The sequence below is a fragment of the Podospora pseudopauciseta genome (genome assembly GCF_035222475.1).
Source record: "Podospora pseudopauciseta strain CBS 411.78 chromosome 2 map unlocalized CBS411.78m_2, whole genome shotgun sequence".
Lineage (NCBI taxonomy): Eukaryota > Fungi > Ascomycota > Sordariomycetes > Sordariales > Podosporaceae > Podospora > Podospora pseudopauciseta.
In genome coordinates, this window is record NW_026946663.1 from 4,863,437 (window position 1) to 4,881,161 (window position 17,725).

The 17,725-nt window shown below is 51.5% G+C and overlaps 9 protein-coding genes across 9 annotated transcripts; 4 read left to right on the plus strand and 5 right to left on the minus strand.

Moving 5' to 3' along the window:
* Positions 1-385: 385 nt before the first annotated feature.
* QC763_214070 (uncharacterized protein) lies at positions 386-1,069 on the plus strand (the record flags this gene model as incomplete). The annotated part of the gene is made up of 2 exons (XM_062910446.1): positions 386-692; positions 774-1,069. 2 exons carry the CDS (start codon positions 386-388, stop codon positions 1,067-1,069), a joined length of 603 nt encoding a protein of 200 aa, XP_062769324.1.
* A 409-nt stretch (positions 1,070-1,478) lies between these two features.
* QC763_214060 (uncharacterized protein) lies at positions 1,479-3,508 on the plus strand (the record flags this gene model as incomplete). Its single annotated transcript, XM_062910445.1, has 2 exons — positions 1,479-2,206; positions 2,278-3,508. 2 exons carry the CDS (start codon positions 1,479-1,481, stop codon positions 3,506-3,508), a joined length of 1,959 nt encoding a protein of 652 aa, XP_062769325.1.
* Positions 3,509-3,742: 234 nt separating this feature from the next.
* Positions 3,743-4,637, plus strand: QC763_214050 (uncharacterized protein; the record flags this gene model as incomplete). The annotated part of the gene is made up of 3 exons (XM_062910444.1): positions 3,743-3,981; positions 4,036-4,258; positions 4,310-4,637. The coding sequence occupies 3 exons, from the start codon at positions 3,743-3,745 to the stop codon at positions 4,577-4,579; spliced, it is 732 nt and encodes a 243-aa protein (XP_062769326.1). The 3' UTR covers positions 4,580-4,637.
* An 805-nt stretch (positions 4,638-5,442) lies between these two features.
* On the minus strand, positions 5,443-5,945 carry QC763_214040 (uncharacterized protein; the record flags this gene model as incomplete). The annotated part of the gene is made up of 2 exons (XM_062910443.1): positions 5,443-5,593; positions 5,671-5,945. The coding sequence occupies 2 exons, from the start codon at positions 5,943-5,945 to the stop codon at positions 5,443-5,445; spliced, it is 426 nt and encodes a 141-aa protein (XP_062769327.1).
* Positions 5,946-6,314: 369 nt separating this feature from the next.
* QC763_214030 (uncharacterized protein) lies at positions 6,315-10,386 on the minus strand. Its single transcript, XM_062910442.1, has 3 exons — positions 9,452-10,386; positions 7,388-9,326; positions 6,315-7,331 (listed from the first exon to the last, which is right to left on the minus strand). Exons 2-3 carry the CDS (start codon positions 9,220-9,222, stop codon positions 6,503-6,505), a joined length of 2,664 nt encoding a protein of 887 aa, XP_062769328.1. The 5' UTR covers positions 9,223-9,326; positions 9,452-10,386; the 3' UTR covers positions 6,315-6,502.
* A 325-nt stretch (positions 10,387-10,711) lies between these two features.
* On the minus strand, positions 10,712-11,463 carry QC763_214020 (uncharacterized protein; the record flags this gene model as incomplete). The annotated part of the gene is made up of 2 exons (XM_062910441.1): positions 10,712-11,360; positions 11,423-11,463. 2 exons carry the CDS (start codon positions 11,461-11,463, stop codon positions 10,817-10,819), a joined length of 585 nt encoding a protein of 194 aa, XP_062769329.1. The 3' UTR covers positions 10,712-10,816.
* Positions 11,464-12,193: 730 nt separating this feature from the next.
* QC763_214010 (uncharacterized protein) lies at positions 12,194-13,620 on the minus strand (the record flags this gene model as incomplete). Its single annotated transcript, XM_062910440.1, has 2 exons — positions 12,842-13,620; positions 12,194-12,778 (listed from the first exon to the last, which is right to left on the minus strand). Exons 1-2 carry the CDS (start codon positions 13,505-13,507, stop codon positions 12,194-12,196), a joined length of 1,251 nt encoding a protein of 416 aa, XP_062769330.1. The 5' UTR covers positions 13,508-13,620.
* Positions 13,621-14,504: 884 nt separating this feature from the next.
* On the plus strand, positions 14,505-15,799 carry QC763_214005 (uncharacterized protein; the record flags this gene model as incomplete). Its single annotated transcript, XM_062910439.1, has 5 exons — positions 14,505-14,709; positions 14,805-14,866; positions 14,938-15,116; positions 15,253-15,406; positions 15,509-15,799. 5 exons carry the CDS (start codon positions 14,505-14,507, stop codon positions 15,797-15,799), a joined length of 891 nt encoding a protein of 296 aa, XP_062769331.1.
* Positions 15,800-15,929: 130 nt separating this feature from the next.
* Positions 15,930-17,356, minus strand: QC763_214000 (uncharacterized protein; the record flags this gene model as incomplete). The annotated part of the gene is made up of 4 exons (XM_062910438.1): positions 15,930-16,228; positions 16,293-16,929; positions 17,179-17,220; positions 17,275-17,356. The coding sequence occupies 4 exons, from the start codon at positions 17,354-17,356 to the stop codon at positions 16,195-16,197; spliced, it is 795 nt and encodes a 264-aa protein (XP_062769332.1). The 3' UTR covers positions 15,930-16,194.
* Positions 17,357-17,725: the final 369 nt, after the last annotated feature.

The window sequence follows — 17,725 nt, forward strand, 5'->3', positions numbered from 1 at the left end:
ATCCAGCTGTAGTGCACCCTGACAAAGCTCCGTTGGGTGGCAGTGCCCTCTTATTGGCCACCAAAGGTGTCACCACGTCCGAAATGTTGACAGCACGCACTCCTCAGCCCTACACATTGGCACCGTCATAGTTCATTGTTGGTCCCAATAAACAAGAAGTGGCGTTGAAGAAAGCCCAGCGCCAAGAGTGTGCCGCCTTTTGCACTGCCTCTTATTTCCATTCAACTGTACCTACAGAACGTGATGTCCAGTTGGGATCAACAGGGAGCACAACTTATAAACCCATTCAATCGTCCAGAACTTGGCAGCCATTTCCGAGCTTTAATTACATTCCCATTGTGTCTATTCTTTGCCCTATTGGACTTGCTTACCATCAACCACCAAAATGGCCTACCAACTACCCCCCTTACCGCAGCCCATCGCGGTGTTCGACCAGTTTCTCGCTCGGCAAACCGAAACACTGGTCATCAAGGAGAAGTTTCTCGACAGCTTTGACATCAAGACACACACAGGGCAACCTGTGCTTCGAGTTCAGGGTCAGCTGCTGTCTATGAGAGGACGAAAGACGGTCACGGATTTGGGGGGTGCTCATCTATTCGACATCGTCAAGGAGATGCTCCACATACACGCCACATTTGCTGCAAATAGCCAATCTGGGGAGAGGCTGTTGGAGGTGAAGAGTGGTTTTGCTTGTAAGTTTTGACCAAGAGTTGCTTGCTGTTCTGCTTCATCATGTAAGGATCAAATGCTGACGGCTATGGGGTGATAATTAGTGGTCGGTTCCAAAGCTAGAGCAACATTTACAAACAGGCGAACTGGCCAGCCTGTCACTCTTTTTATGAAGGGCAACTGGTTTGACACGTCGGCGGATATTGTTGATGAGGCCACTGGCGCCGTGGTTGCGAGGATTGACCGTAAGTTGCTGAACATGAGGGAGGCGTTCCTTGGTCAGCAGACGTACCACCTCACGGTTGCGCCAGGGGCTGATATGGCTGTTCTGGTCGCTATGTGCATTGCCCTTGATGAAAAGAACAATGAGGGACAGGGTGGGTTCTGCACGGTGATGTGATGGGGAAGATGAAGGAGGGTGGTGGTGGGTTGGTTATATGCATTGCTACAGAATTTATACCCCCTTTTGTTTTCTTTCTTGTACCTGATTAGAACAAAACGCATCTGCCAACATCAGGAACCCATCTTATTTTTGCTGACCTAGTTACCTTGGGAAGTGTCAGCTTTGAACATGGGCACGAGCACTCACAACCCAGACAATGACATCACCCGGGGAGCTTACAGTCTGGAGCAGCACCGCAGATTGCCACTGATCTCCAAGAATCGCTCAGACACTTTGTCATCGTGATGGAATATTAGCCCACAGCTTTCCATCACCAAGTCAACCGCCATGGTCTTTTCTAAAGCCAGCCACTCGATGCTGCCAGAGCTCGTGGGATAACCTGCTTTGACGCCTTCAAACCGCCACGATGTCAATACACGCAAGTCCACTCGAAGACAGCCAGGACAGCGTTGCCCAGATACGACCGCCACCACCCAAGGCCGACAACTGGCGAGACGCAGTCTATTTCTCGACTATAATTCGGCACAGTTCCAAAATCTACGAGTTCTTTGGGATCTCGAGATCCTCAATATCATCGTCCCTAACTCCACCGACCACTGTTTTCATGTCGGCTGCCCTCACACATCAGGACACCCCACAAAATGGAACTGGCACCACAACGAGCACAACCATGAGCGGCCTTCTCCCCATCCAGACCGGAAGCACCCCCACGACGCAAAGTTGGCAGAGCCCCAAAAGTGATACGGGAAGCTATCCTAGCTCAAATGGGCCTGTTGAGATCGCTAGAGGGCAACCGCCAGAAACCCAACGCCAGGAAACTGAGAGTCCAGTGCTTCCAAAGGTTAGGCGCCATGGCGTGTACGGGATGGACAGGTTCAAAAGTGGCTTCAAAGACGAACTAGATGAGCCCGGGCGAGCACAGGCTGGTGGCATTTTCCCGACTCGCACGATATCACGCACCCCGACAGCGACAAGCAGTAGACACGCTAGCATCACTCGACAGCGGTACACGTCTGATGCGACGCAGACGCTGATGGATGTGGAAAAGACGGAAAGGGTGAGGGCAGAGTCTTTGAGGAGGCCGAGCCTTCATCGTCGGTGGGTGAGCCTTTTGCAGAGCGCTTCCCCTCTGTGGTACGGATTCCCAGATTGTGTGTGTTTGTTCTGGGAGAATGACGGCTAACTCTGTTTGATCTTTGACTTAGGTTCGCCACGCCAGCCTCCCTCGCGCTGCTGGCGATGATTATGCGCCTTCTTCCCAGGATATCGATCGACTTTCGAGGCCTCAGGACGATATCCGACGTTTTCTTCATGGGGGATTTGATCTTGTTTTCGATAGCCACTCCCTTGTTCCTCCTTCGAGTAGGGTTCTATCCCCGGCGCAATCTGTCGCTCCCGATCATTGAGCGCGATTCCCTTCAGTTTGCCTTTCTTCCGCTCTGGGCGACTTCGTTCCTGGGTCTGGTCATGTTTGCGGGGTTTGTTGTCGCCGAGGGGAGAGTCCACCCGGCACGGGGGTGGGGCATAGCGGTGTATGTTTGCTGGTGGATAGGAATGGTGTGGGCTGTGGCGACTGGCTTTGCCATCCTCACGGTTCTCATGTCGAGCAGCAGCGTCAAATCCAAGACGGCGCACGGCAGGTTTGCGCCTCTGCTGGCCGTGTTGGGGGGTGTCACTGGCGTTGCGACTGGTGCGCTGATTGGGGCGGCGCTTTGTCTCCCTGGAGTCGGGGTGAGGCCGGAACAACACAGGATATTTGACGACAGGCTGGCTGAGCCGGTTATTTTCTTTTCGATTTGCGCCGTGGGGGCCGTGTTGGTTTTGACGATGATTGTCTACTCGGTTTTGATGCATGAGCTGCTGCTGGTGACCGGTTGGCCACCACCGGAGCTGACGACGGCCATATTCTTCTTCATAGGCCCCCTCGGCCAAGCAGGAGCTGCGTTGCTCTTCCTTGGGGACGCTGCTGGCAAGGTTGTTTTTCCGCCGCCAGCAAACTATGGCTCTGATTTAGGAGGCGTTGTTCCCACGGCAACGGATTCAGGGGTTAGTGGAGACGATGGCGTGGCGCCAGCAGAGGGCATAGCGATACAGCACAAACTGAGCCCGTCCCTGGCAACTTTGCCCTTGAACATGATAGGGTTGATATTCGCCTTGCTTCTGGCAGGAATGGCCATCACTTGGCTGGTACTTGCGTTTATCAACCTGCTTCACCGCATGTCCAGGCGCGAACTGTACTGGAATTCGAGCTGGAACGGCCTCGTTTTTAACATTGCCACCATCTCCATCACTTCGCTCTGGCTAAGCTTGTCGTTGGAGTCCCCATTCTTTCGCATTGCGACTTGTATTTTTCTGATACTCTCGCTGTTAACTCTACTGGGTAATCTGGTGTTTCTCGTGTGGTTGGCTATCAAGCGCGGGTATTGTGTTAGGTGATAGGGGAGCATGATGGTCTTGGATATCTTGTCGATATTAGTCGTCTCCGAATTAGTATACCTAAGTAGGTACTTACTATGAAATTGAATCTGAGGTTACACTCAATCATGATTGGTTGCATCAAAAGCGGAAAAGATCAACTGGGGGTTATAGGCAACGGAACTCTTCCATTGTTTCTCACCTTGCGGGGCAACACCGAACAATTTCATCGTCACCGCAACCAAACTTATCATCATGAAACTCGCCGTCGCCGGATCAACAGGTTTCGTGGGGGCTGAGGTTATCCGTCAAGCCCTTTCCGATCCACAAATCACATCTCTTGTCGCGCTCGGCCGGCGCCCAGCTACCACTCCCCAGAACCTCGGACCAACTGCCGACGTCAACAAGCTCAAATCGGTCATCATCGATGACTTTGGTGCGGATTACCCGGACAGTGTCAAAGCAGAGCTCTCCAATGCCGATGCGTGTATTTGGTATGTTCTTTGGGTAGGTCATGTATTCGTTGTCTTTCAAGCTAATAGACCCAGGACGATCGCCATCACGCCGGCGAAATCCAGGTCGTACCCCTGGGAGCAAACCGTCAAGGTATGTCGCGACTACGCCATCAAGGGCATCGAGACAATCAGTCAACTGCCGCGCGACAATGCAAACGGCAAGCCCTTTCGGTTCGTGTACATTAGTGGGTACAACTGTGAGCGAGACCAGACAAAGAAGCCCATGTGGCCTCTGCGAGATTACCTGCTGATGCGTGTACGTTTGTCATCCTCTGGTTCAATTAGGTATTTACTAACATCACGTTAGGGGGAGGCCGAGTCGCGCATTCTGGAGTTTGCACAGAAGTCTCATGGTGCCGTGGAAGTCCTTATTGCAAAGCCGGGCCTGATCATGGGGTATGGCAGCATTGTACCTGTCGTCCAGCGAGTTTTGATGACGGCGGTTGGGATACCCAAGATTGCTGTTCAAGAGATAGCAGCTGGGTTGTTGGATCAAGTTGAGAATGGGTTTGAACGAGACACGTTGATGAGCGAAGATTTGTCGAGAATTGCCGCGAAGAAGAGGGGAAAGAAGTGATTTCTGGTGTACAGCTTCTCAGGGTATCAGATGTAAAACACATTTCATTTCATCCTTCAAGGATATTGCGGTGCTATTTTCTTCTGTCCATCTTAGAACCATTCACTCTGTTGGAAGCAAGCCCATATCCAAATTGGAAACCCTGAATGCCCTCAAAGCTTCTCTACCTCGGCCGATACGAAAAGAAAGCATCAAACTCATCTCCCAACCTTTATTCCCAATTCGTCGCGATCCAAGAGCGTGCTGTTCTACCTAAGAACGTAGGAACTAGATCCTGACGTACAAGCACAACAGCCTATCAACTCCAGTTAGAGACCAGGGTCTATCTAAAGAATAAGATGGTTATGGAATGTGCTTACTGTAACACGATACCAATGGGTTGGGCCCACGCCCTATGTGTTGAAAGCAGTTTAGCTCGGGCCTTCTGGCTCCGGGCAACATCATTGGGCACTTACTTCATTTCCCATGTACCCATCAACCTCTTCTTCCACCATCACAGAGTCGAAGCCGGATTCATCGAGGATACTGTCCCAATCAAGCATTAGATCTTTGCCCACCACCTTTCCTTCCAAGTCAAAGAATCATTTAACAGAATAGGTCGCGCCGTGGGGCGAGGGATCGTCGATTTTGTACAGAAGACTCTTCGGCTTCCTTGATCGCATATGGATATCAATCCGATCAATATAACCATCATCATCATCATCATCATCATCATCATCATCATCATCATCATCCTCATTGTATTCCGATTTATAAAATCATCCATGCAACTCCCATAATCTTCTTTTTCCAAGAGAGAGACGAAGAGTTGAAATGGAAGCTGCTGAGAGAGATCTTTGAGAACACGGGCCTGTGCCGAGTCTCTATTTTTCAGGGCAGTGAGCGAGACATTGGCTTCGGTCGTTTTGTAAACCTTGCGGCTGGCCACAGTGTGTGACTACCACGTCACCACCCTCATGCGCTGAAGGCCGGCAGATGACAATTGTGCCAAATATGCCGGGTATCTTTTCGGTGCTGTGAAGAAAATCACTTATCAGCGACAACTCCCCCAAAAGATTATGAGCAGGTGATATCATGAGACTTCAGGTTACTCGGTGTGTGGTTTGACAAGGGCACCCTTCTCGTAGATGAGCATTTTGTAAAGTTCAGCTCTAATGGGTGCGTCGATGCCCAGTCCCTTGCCGATCTCGGTACAGGTGTCGTTGAAGTAACCTGGCCATTCTGTGTTCCGGGGCTCAAACTGCGTAGGGCCCAGCTCGCGCGTGTTGCGAACCGTCGTATCAACCAGAGTCTCGTTTCCCTTGCCATACGGGGCTTGCCGTGCGCACTTGATCAACTTGCCTGCCTGGGATTGAGACAGAAGCATTTTCACATGTCCAACATTACGAACGCAGATGCCAGCAGGGGGGTGGGTCGGAAATTGGTCGAAAGTAGCAAAGCATCCCGCTGGCTGGATGGTTGAGAACAGCAGTTAGTTGTGCTTTCTGCGCTTCGTACTTGGGAGCGACCGGGGACGGGGGAGTGCCAATGGGGTCCTGGGAGTCGAAGTGGTTGAAACTCGCCATTGTCGGATGTTGGAGTGATCAGGGGGTGTAGTTTAACACGCTTGGCGATGGATTACTTGAGATTAAGTAGGTGGTGCTGTGGATTGATCTTTATGGGTAAAAGCGCGATGGTGGAAGTGCTCCTGAGCGCCATTATTTGTTTTCATTGATGTTTCATAAACAAAGTCGTACAGTCAGGCAAACACAGTTGTTGCAATGTGGAACAAACTAGGGTTAGGAAATATCTCTGTATTGCATTGGGTTGAAGAAAGAGAGCAACAACATGCTTTCCAGGCTGGTTTCAGATTATCACTATTGCTTCTCCTCATGATCAAGACTGTCTAATCTCCCCCGCCAACACTCACCTCACCGTTGATCCTTATCGAGCAGCAACATCTTGAATACGACCATCATCATCGACCCTAAACAACGCTAGTGCCATAGCATCCGAAAACATTGACCCAGGAGGCCGCTTGACGCTCAACATTCTTGTCAAGTTGATGGCGGGGTCTGGTGACACTGGGCTGACAGTGATTGGGCCCGGTGACCTCGAACGCCTAGCAGGAGACTGATATCTGTCTCCATTGCCACCCATACAAGGCACGTCCAAATTCTGGGACAGATTTGGATGCCTCCAGTGGTCATTAGAACTCACTGATGAGAGAGGCGATGGCAGGACCCTCTCTTTCACGGCACTTCGCCTGCTCAAAGTGCCTGCAGATCGCTGCACGGTACAACTGGAATTGGTGATCCCAAGGCCGCCGTTCATCCTCAGACCTTCCATCTGGGCAGCCATATTCCCCATCTCACCCGGGGGCGACAGTGACCGCTGTGGGCTGAGGTCCCTTCCCCTCATTGGCGATTTCGATCTTTGTGCGTTCATCCTCATATTCTCGTACAAGTTTGCCGGTCCGGGGGAGGCTCCTCGAGAGGCGTCCTTCTTTCGGCTGTCTCTGTCCAACAACTTCCAAACGCTTTCGAGCCAGGCGACTTTCTCCATGGGTTTAGTCGAGCGAATGGGGAGAACCTCGGCGCCTGTCATTTCGCGAGTCGGCCAGGGGAAACTGACAGCCATCTCACGAAGGGTCTGGCTGTGAAGCTGCCGAAGAACGATGCGGATCTGTGGTTCGATGTTTGCCTCGGGAGGGAAGTGCCAGTCGCGACGTTGCTCAAGACGGCTAGCAAGCTGTACCATGGCTCCTACCAACCTGCAGTATGATGTTAGCAATCTCGGTCAAACGACCAAGGGAGCCAGGATTCTTACCACTCAATAGCAACCTCGTCAGGAACAGACCTGGCCTTGTCCAACAGCCAACCCAACATCTCGGGCGAACCTGACAGATTCAGGATAGGGATACTCCGCTTGTCATGTTCCCGATTCTGGAGTTTCATGATGAAGTCGTTGTACTCCTTCATGGCCTTCAGCTCCAAGCCAGCAAATTTGCCACCTCTCAGCGCATGGCAAATTTCATCACCAAGAGCGATACCAGCCTTGATGCCGCTGTTCAACCCACGACCTGGCCAAAAGTGCACAGTCATGGCTGCGTCGCCTGCTACAGCAACAAGAGCGTGAGGCCTTGTGACTGATGACGAGTCTGACAGCGGCAACATATGGACGCCTTCTCTCACCGCTTGGACCACGATGGGAATCCGCACCACGTTGATCACCTCGCTCTCCTTGAACCCGAACAGCTTGAGTCCATCCTCAATCGCTTTCCACAACGGCGAGTTTCGGTCCTCTGAAGGGGCAAACACCCTGCCCTCATCGAAGCCCTCGGGGATGCTTCCATCAGGTCTTCTCAGACAAGCCGGACGGCCAAAGTGAATCGGTTGTCCGTCGACGCTGACCATCTTGTGCCACTCCTCCTCGGTCAGTTGCATGTTGAGGTAGCCTCTCCCGTCATGATCACTAGCGTTGAGCAAATACCTTGTCTGTCCCAACGTCAAAAACATATTCAGGGGTTGGCTCCACGGAAGCCCATTTCTCGCGCCCCTGTCAAAGGCCAAGCCCAGAGCATAACTCTTACCCCTTTCTGTCTCGTACCCATCAAAATAACTCTTTCTAACCCACGACGCCGCGCCATCGGTACCCAACAGCACGTGGAAATCACCGCACTTCCCAGCTGCCAGCTCCTCCCTAGTCACACCCTCAGCATGCAAGTGAATCAGCCCGGAAAACGCCTCCGTCTGGCAATGCTTGAGAAACCGATCCTCCACCTTTCTGATTTGGATATTGGCGCTCCCTGGCCAGACTCTTTCCGGCCTGCCTGCGAACAGAGCCTCATACGAGCTTGGCGACAGAAGATTGGTGACGGTGTCCTGCAGTGTCACGACCTGGTCTCTTCTCTTGGCCGTGGCAGGGTAGTCAACCTTTCCTTCGGGTGTGATGATCCATCTCCTTTCCCAGACGTGGACTTCGACTTTACCCCTGCCGCGCTCGGCGAGGGATATCGCGGATGCTAGGCCGGTGGGTCCGCCGCCGATGATGCACACCTTGAGTCGACCGGAAGGGTACAGCATCCTGATCAGTTCTCCGGGCGGCAGCGGGGAGAGGTTTCTCTGGAGGGCGGGGTCGAAAAAGAAATCTAGCACGGCTCGGGCACGGTCTGTGTACGGGTTCTCGGGCACACGAGCTTTGAGGAGCATGTACCGGACGGCTTGGAGCAGCGGGGTGACGGTAAAGGACGCATGGCGGTTGCGATAGAGTAGAGTCTGGACGGCATAGGCGAGAGCGGGAACGGTCCTGTTATAAGAAGGGTCGGCAAGGATAGCTCTCAGCTTGTCGATGGCGGTAGTGTCGCCACTCATTGAGACGATTCGGAGGAGAAAGATGCGGGCTCGGTCAATATCCGACCGGGAGACATCTTCAGCTCCCCAGGCATCTTGGTACACTTTGGGGAACAGAATGACGTCTTCCTCTTGAGGGTTTGCACCGTTGCTGGAGGGGCTACCGCTCGTTTCGGCTAGTGGGGTGGAAGAAGGTGTGAGTTGAACAGAGGGAGGTGGTGATGAGAAGGGTGAAGAAGAAAAGCTCGCGCTGAGGCGGTCTCGCAACCTGGTACCGCTTGGGGGGGCCAGAGTCTTCCCTCCTCCCAACATCCTGGCTGTTGACTGGTGTTTGTGTTTGGATCGAGCCGCAAAAAAGGGCTGACCGTATTCGACCGAGGATAAAGAGGACCGAGGTGGTTGCTTTGGAACAGGATCTGTTGATGATGTTAATAATCGACTTGAGAACGTGGTTGGCATTTTTGACAGTATTCCTTCTGCTGTTGTTCTTCAAGAGCACAATGTTGCTGAAAGAAACAGCTAGATGAGAAGAACAACTTACAGGGAGTAAGTCTTGTTGGTTGGGGAGTCTTAACTACGTATTTCACGATGTCTGTTGGGCTTGAAGCATCAACAGCTGGTTCATCGGGCTGGGATTAGATAGCGTCGTGGTGCCTGAAAATGCCAGAACAAATCAACACGCAGCGTGGCACGACCCAGAAGAGATGCTGTAGGTAAGGTGTCAACGACAAACAAAGCGCAGCAACAAAGCGGTAATCGTCTGATTTTCCACCACGGTTTGCGGCGTTCCAGAAAGACGGGGGAGCAGGCCTTATTATGGCCCCCTTGGTTGGATCTAGGTAGGTATGGCAGCCATCGGGGACAAAGAAACATGCTGGACTTCGCCTCAAACCCACCCATGTCCCAGCATCTGCAATGGATGGTTGGTCCCGGGCGGCAGTGAACCTCGCCAACCACCTTGGCGGGTATTGAGCCTTCCGGCTACACAGTGGCATCAATGCCGTGGATCAACGAGCATCTGACCGCCAAGCACCTGTTTCGATGCGAAGGTGGACATCGTTGTTGGGTTCGCAAGTCCGACGTAATTTGTGTGCGGCGTCAAGCATCGAGAAGTGGTTATCTAAAGATAAGGTCAGGTGGGTAGCATCCAAAAGCTGGATGCACAGTCGAATGGTGGCGTCGACCAGTCACATAAGTGCGGCTTGCATTTGGCTGCGTGTTTGCCATGTCGGTGCAGTTCACCGCAAGACCTGACTGGATTTGATATTTGACAGGCGTTGATGGCTTTTGCCCAGGCTTTCTCGGGGAGGCAGAAAGGTTACAACCAAGAGGGCAGCTGTTATGCTTGATGTCGAGGTGGACTTGGCTTCAAAAGCGTTTTACCGCTTGAATGGTCATTTTTAGGTGCTGACCGTGCTCGGCTGACAACTGATGTAAAGACGATAGGTATATCGGATAACCATCCTGTTGGCGAAATCCCTATTTTGGTGGTCTTGAATGGTCAACACAGGCGTTGACTCACCGGGTGCATCAAGTACCGCGCCTATTTGCACCACAAAGCAGGGGGCTGTTGTGGAGCCATGTTCTGGACCCCAGCGCTTAAATGTTCTAAATTTACTTGCGACCCCGCCTTCCCACAAAATATCTTCAAGCTACCTTGCAGGTCTCATCGAGCTACCGGCGACAGGCTTGTCGCTCTCCTCGAGTTCAAGACTCCTTGGCTCTTTCTCAACATTTTAACCATTGTCAAAGAGGACGGCATCCCCTACTACAATGACATGGGACACGACAAGAAACTCTCACTAGACAGATTGCTCGATTCAACATGCTGATAAATGATTTCTTCATTTTTTAGGTCTGTAACTACACCCCATTTTCTATTTCCCCATCCCTACCAACGTCCAATCTAGCACCTGGCGGTTTGAATGGCATACACAGTGGTGCACCCGATGTTGTTGCACGCGTTGGGATCAGAGCAAGGGAACGAAATGGCCGCCGTGGGAAGAGGACCGTCACATCCGCAAGGACGGGTCAGAACGGACGTGGTGGTGCACTGAGGGACGAAGCAGCTTCTGCACGCCGTGGCCGTCTGGGTGATCGTGGGGCAGGCCGCACCACACGGCTTGGTGAGAGTCGAAGTCGAGGTTTGCGTCACAGTGGCGGTGATGGTTTGCTTGACGGTCGATACAGCAGTGGTGGCGCTTGTGATGGTGCGGGTGGCAGTTGCCGTCGTGGTGCTGACAGTGGTGATGGTGCGGACGACAGTAACACTGACGGTGGAAGCTGGAGGAGCGGGAAGGGTGAGTGTTGACGTCGCTGTCGCTGTTGTGGTCTTGACATCGGTCTCGGTCTTGGTGACAGTAGCCGTCACAGTCTGTGTTTCTGTTGGAAGACCAGGCCGACCAGTCCTGACGGTGGATGGTGTCAGGGTAATTTGACCGAGAATGCCGCTATGTTGTGGTTAGCAACGGGTACAGTACAGTACTCGAAGGCTTGAGGGGTGGAAGCCTACCTGGCGGCGAGACCGAGGACAAGAACAACGTTGGAAAGCATTGTGAGTGACGGGAAAAAAGAAGAGTTTGGTGGGTATCTCGAGACTTGCTTATCCTCACCTCACGATGCCACGCTTCTCAAGACTCTTATAGTTCGTGCAAACAACAAGACTGCAGGCCGTCAAGCTGGGGTATGGAAGCGGACATCTTGGCAATGGTAAACAAGCTGACTTGACATATTGAATTATATTTCACGGAGCATCCGCATTCAGTCAACAAGGCACTCTTGTTTCTATAATGAGGCACTCAGAGAGCACTAAACGAGCCGGTATAACCTGGTCGTTGGGTTATTGTTTATTTTCTGGTCTGCTTTTTGTGTAGAGTTTGGTCCAGATCGCACCTAGAAGGGAGGTTGAACCAATCGCATTTGCTGCTCTGGGGTAAGCTGTTGTATGCCGTCTATATTGCCGTTGCAACGACGACGCTGATTTTGGGCGAACCCTTTGCCAATACAATTAAGCGGTCAATATACCCGCTCCCGTTTCCAGGAACCACAACAGCGATTTAATCTTTAGGTTGCTATAAATACTAATGCGACGAAGAGTTGCACCTTCCTGCAATCTACTGCCCGGAAGGGTCCGCGATACCGAGAATACTCACACTTTGAGACCATCAGTTGGCTGGATAGATGCAACAACATGCTTCCCCCCCCCCTCCGAAATCGGCATCTCTTTCCGGCAACTAATTCCATTAACGTGTGCTTATTAGTCACTCAAGATAGCTACCTTGTCTTAGACAAATTCCCCAGTCGCAAGGAGAACTTTGCCTTTATTCTCTGGTAAACTCAAGTCATGAGAGGAGGGGCGCTGCCATGCCATGTACGGTTGGCCAGCCATAATCAACCTCTGCCGCATCTCAGACTCTCTCGGTTCCATGACACCAGAACAGTCAACCAATGGGGGGTCGGGCAGTTCCGGCCATTCAACAGGGTTTCGGGTCACCTCTTCTGTCTCCGGATCCTCCTCGGCAGCTTTACGGCGTTCGACCCATGCCTTGAGGACCCGGAGAAACTCGAAGACATCAGCGTCGAGATTCACTTCTGGGTCCTTTTCCCAGAGATCGGCAGCTAGAAGTTGGACTCCATCTATCTCATACGGGCTCTCACCGTCGAATACGTTGCCGAGACTCCGTGTGATAACGTCGAACATGGCAACAACGACGAGGTCAACATCGCTGATTTCTGGCTTCTCGCCAAGAGGAAACGCTGAGTTGAAGTCGAAGAGCAAAATGTTATCAGTTCTCTCGTCAATGAGGAGGTTCCATGACAAGACATCGCCGTGGACCACCCCCAATTCAAGATTCAAGAAGTCGACTGTCTATTAGGAAAATGTGAATGTCAGTATCGACGGGTCCATATCCCTGAGCAGGGCCAGACTAACCTCTATCAACTGGTGCAAGTATTTCAATTTGAATAGCCGTGTCTTGGAATCGTCGAGAGTGCCACCTGGTATGAATTCGGTGGTAAAACCAACGATCTTCTCAACACCCTTGACTGTCTCGGTGACGAGGCGATCAAACGACACAATGTTCGGGTGAGTACCGCGAGAGTGCATGCCAATGATGCAGTTGACTTCCTCCCAAAAGGCCCCAATGTTGTTTTCATAGACAAGATACTTGAAAGTCGCCTCTTTCGTATGACCTTCGGGGATATCGTAGGCTACGCGGTCGACCTGAAGTCCGAGTCGGTCCAGCTCAACAAGGTCGGAACGGCGGACTGAGGGTAGGGTCGGGGGGAACTGGTCCCTTGTCCAATAGCACGGAATCATGGTATAATCCTCTTCGACTTCGGAACCTTGATCGATGAGTTCATTGCCGTCAGGGCTGACCTGGATCCAGACCGAATCCGATCCTATGGCTCCACTGTCGACAAATTTCGCCATGATTTTGAATACGGCATCCTCATCACTGGTATCCTCGTTCATGTATAATTTGATAGCGCGCCGCTGGTCAAAGTCAAAAACCAAGGCATATTGGCCTCTCGGTGTCCAGCTGGACTTGCTCAAAGTGAACCGCTGGTCTAGATCGCAATGCTCGAAGAAGGTCATGGCGCTTCCCGTAAGCAACCTGGAACTGAGGGATGGGTAAGATATGTAGCGTGCGAGTATCTAGCGATGAAATTGACGGTGAATTGTTGGATGTCTAAAAAGAGAGGCTTTGCGGCTCATATGTGATTGTTGAAGTAGGTAGGTAAGCTTGTGTGCACTGGAGGCTATTTTTAGCACGGCACATGACTTTGTAGCCTCGGACAATTCACTTGATTATGGCCAAACACACCTCCTACACCTTGGATTGTTGGACAATCCTGGATATCTATCATCACGGCGGCGTTTGATGACTGAATGGGGCTAAATTGGACTTTTTTTCGAGTTGGCTGGTGGCTGCCTCACACCGCAGAAATACAGGAAAAGCTCAACAACTGCATCACAGCGCCGTATCGCCTTATTTTGAATACTCGGACGTTTGGATACATGGTCGTAAAGCTGTGAGTGCGAGTACCTATTTATGTATTGTCTAGGTAATGTTAAAAGCCAAGGGGACTCAAGTTGGCTCTTGTTCACTATGGAAAGTGTTCTCCATGGGATAAGGTACCTACATTGCCTTGTTTCAACACACCTCTTGAAACTTTCCCGTCAGAGAGGTCTTTTAATCCGCGCTAGATTATTATCCTGGTCACCAAGAATGGATGAGCGGCGAAGACCGCAAGGCCAACTTCAGCACCGGCTTTCTTGTTTCAACCTGTGGTCATCAGCGATACGTGCTCACCTTCATACGGGCAACCAACGGTTTTAGACTGTCAGCCCGTAGAGAGAATTCATCTTGTTAAGGTAGTTGCTGGCCTGAATGATGCGCTCTTAGTGTTGAAAGCAGCTATATATATGGTGTGAAACTCCCTCTGAAGTTGTTTCTGATTTTACAAGCTTCAGTTCTTATCAGTTCAGTTTTCTTTTGTATACCTAGCTACCGCCTTATACACCAAGTTTCTACCTACTCCAGCAAACAATATCCTCAAATCAACCCCTTCCACCTCCAGAATCCCTTGCCATGGCTACTGATATCACACAGACGGAAGCCGAAACACGGGACAACTTTCACCAGATGATGCGAAATACTTTCCGATCATGTGCCGTCGCTACCGAGCCTCCTTATCAAATTGTCGGCGACAGTGTCAGAGACCCCACATGCAACTGCTTCGGATGGGCTGTTTGGAATTCAGACTGGGAAGACCCCACTGACACTTACACCCTCCGTGGGCGTATCAATGCCCAAACATGGGCCCAGCTGGAAGAAGATTGCAAGAGCCCTGCCTACCCGCCGTGTTCCTGTTTGCTAACCGAGCTTTAGTTGACAAGCGCAAGTTTTACGAGCTTCCATTGAATACCCCTCGCCAAGTCGGCGACGTTGAGGTAAATATCATAGCCCCTCTCAACAATATGCTGCGTATGAAGAAACTGATTTGGCATTGCCTTTGCAACAGGTGTACCGAGCACCGCACTACTCTGGACCGACGCATGCTCACAAGATCCTGGACCCGGCCAACAATGTATGCGCCTCCAAGCAGGAAGACTGGGCAGCCATCACACATGACGGCGCGCTTCTCACTTCCCATTTCCCTGGTGACAACCGCAGATTCAAGTATGGCGATATTGCCAAACTGTACCGCCGGGACGAGGCGAAAGATAATGAAATATGTAAGACTACCTACCTATCTAGGTAGTATCTTGGGTCTTGATATGAGAAAAGGCAAAAGATGAAGTCAAAGTTTAGCTGGCTAACAACACGCGCCACTAAGGACCCGAACTTCCCGATCCAATCGCAAGATTAGAAAAATGGATACCGAGAAGACCAAGTCGGGCAAGACACAAGAAAAGAAGAGGCCGGCCGGCGCACTGAAGAAGGATAGCGGTACCAAGAGGACCAAGGCAGCACCCGCAACTGCTAAACAAGTAAAGGCGGGTATTGCCACAGCTCGAAGCCACCTGCTCAAGAAGTTTGCTTTGTGGAAAAGCCACAGCCCTCCTAGTAAGGCGGCTTCTACTCCGGCATAGGGCACGAAGGGCGCCGCCCCTGTCAAGGGTGCGACTCCCGGAAAGACTGCTACCCCTGGTCAAACTGCTACGCCCGGCAAGACTCCTACTCCCGGCAAGACTCCTACTCCTACTCCCGGCAAGACTCCTACTCCTACTCCCGGCAAGACTTCTACTCCTACTCCCGGCAAAACTCCTACTCTTACTCCCGGCAAGACTCCTACTCCCGGCAAGACTGCCACTCCTACTCCCGGCAAGACTTCCACTCCCAACAAGACCACTTTGCCATCCAAACCGGCTGCGAGAAAGTAAGCAAAGAAGTCCTGCGTTGCTTTGGAGTCAACGAACAAGTGAGATTTCTCTTTCTTTTATTGGAGTCTACAGTCAGAGCGGAAGCCTACCTACGGCCAGGAGGTTTAAGAATGAGCGAATATATAGAGGATAATTCTGGATAGACGTAAAAGGAGTTTTGGGTTTTATTCCGATGCATCCCTGGAGGGTGGAACTGGCTGGTCCAATATAATTGTTTTTTTGGAAAAGGTGTTCCACTCTTTCTTTGCGTCCTAGGCATCACTCCACTCTCATTGACGTTAGACCTTCATGTTCTCGCAAGGCACAGCAGTGTGACCGAATTATCAACTGTGGGACCGGTAGATCAGCCCTGAAAATACATCCCACTTCAGTCATCAGCAACCACCTGGCTGAACTCAATCCAAAGGCTTCCTGCCATAAACGACATAGCTGTAAAGACACATCAGATTAGCGCCTTTTGAAGCTCGTTGAGCTTGGGTGGGTAAGTACTCACAAAGGATAATACGCCCTCACCTCACCACTCTTCAACTCGGCCACCGCCTTCTCCGTCAGCTCCTGGAGACCAGCCTCGTCCAACCCCGCAGCCCTCAAATAAGCCGGCATTCCCTTTCGGATGAATGTCTGAATCGAGACACTCCCCATCTCGCCAATCTCCCTATCCCTCTCATTCTCATGCCATCCCGTCGTCGGCAAGCCCGGCTCCGCCAGCCGCTCCTCCACATCCACAAATCCAATCTCCTGAAGCCACTTCTTGTAGTTTTTGGACTTGGTCATGCTGATACCAGACTTGAGGGAACCCTGGTTGAACAGATCAACAATCTTTTCAAACGACGTGCCCGAGGCGGAGCCGTCTGGGGAGTGGATCTCGACGCAGAGGTCTTGAATCTCGACGTAGCCTCCGGGGGCGAGGTTCTCGTAGACGGATCGGAAGACCTGCGTGGGCTGGGTGAAGCAGCTGAGGATCATGCGGAAGTGGACAAAGTCGAATTTGGTGTCCGGGGTGAAGGACCAGGGGCCGTCTTGGGCGTCAATGTTGCTTTGAAAGGTGCAGTTGGAGGGGACGGGAGTGATGGCGGGGGTGATGCTGTCGATGTCTATGCCGGTGACGCGGGCAGCTGGGTGTTGTTTTGCTGGAAGCAAGTTGGTAGTTAGATAGCATGGTCTTTTGACTAGATCAAGTCAACGGGGCCTTGCCGAAATGGATTGCCCATATTCCAGTGCCTGTGCAAACGTCAAGCACATTCTGGGGCTCGTTGATTGGTGCCCAGGCGAGGTTCCCGTCCAGAAGTTTGGTGATCAAGATGTATTGATTATCTGAAACCTGTCATATCAGCTGATTGATCGACCAGCTGGTTCTTCGACGACTGTAGCTGTCTTACCGAGGCGTTCCTTTTCCTGCTTATCATTTGGCAACAGATACTCTCCATTTACATGTCAGCCCACCAGTTGAAAAATGAGCAATGAGGAGAACATACTTTTGGGGTCTTGAAATGTTCGTCCATCGCTCGTTGGGTCAGACGCGGATGCGCTCTGCTGTCCAGTCCCGGTTGTGGTCATTTTGGATGGAGGTGTCGAAGCTCGGGAATACACAATGATGTTACTTTCAGTGGAAAGTCCAGAGTCTGAATCAAGACATCAGTACTGTTGAGGAGAACCTCGGATTTATATGGGAACAAAGCTCCCGAATATCGGACTGCAAGTCACTCTTTATGGGGATGTGATATAGAACGCATGCACAGTGACGAATCCTACCCGCCATTCTCAATGAAAGGATTATCAATGCGAACATAACTCGTAGCAAGCTCCTGTGGTTAGGTTGCAGTGTGGCGTAGTCTGGACCATTCATAGCGAGGTTGTTCATCCACTGCTTCGCATATATTGACACGAATGAAGCTGATAGACGATCAAAGATGTCTGTGTGCCACT

Excerpts from the sequence above, each read along its gene's own strand:
- QC763_214030 (XM_062910442.1), bottom strand. The coding sequence starts at position 9,222 with ATGTTGGGAGGAGGGAAGACTCTGGCCCCCCCAAGCGGTACCAGGTTG. Across the intron at positions 7,332-7,387 it reads GACGAGGTTGCTATTGAGTG|GTTGGTAGGAGCCATGGTAC; the intron begins GTAAGAATCCTG and ends ATCATACTGCAG.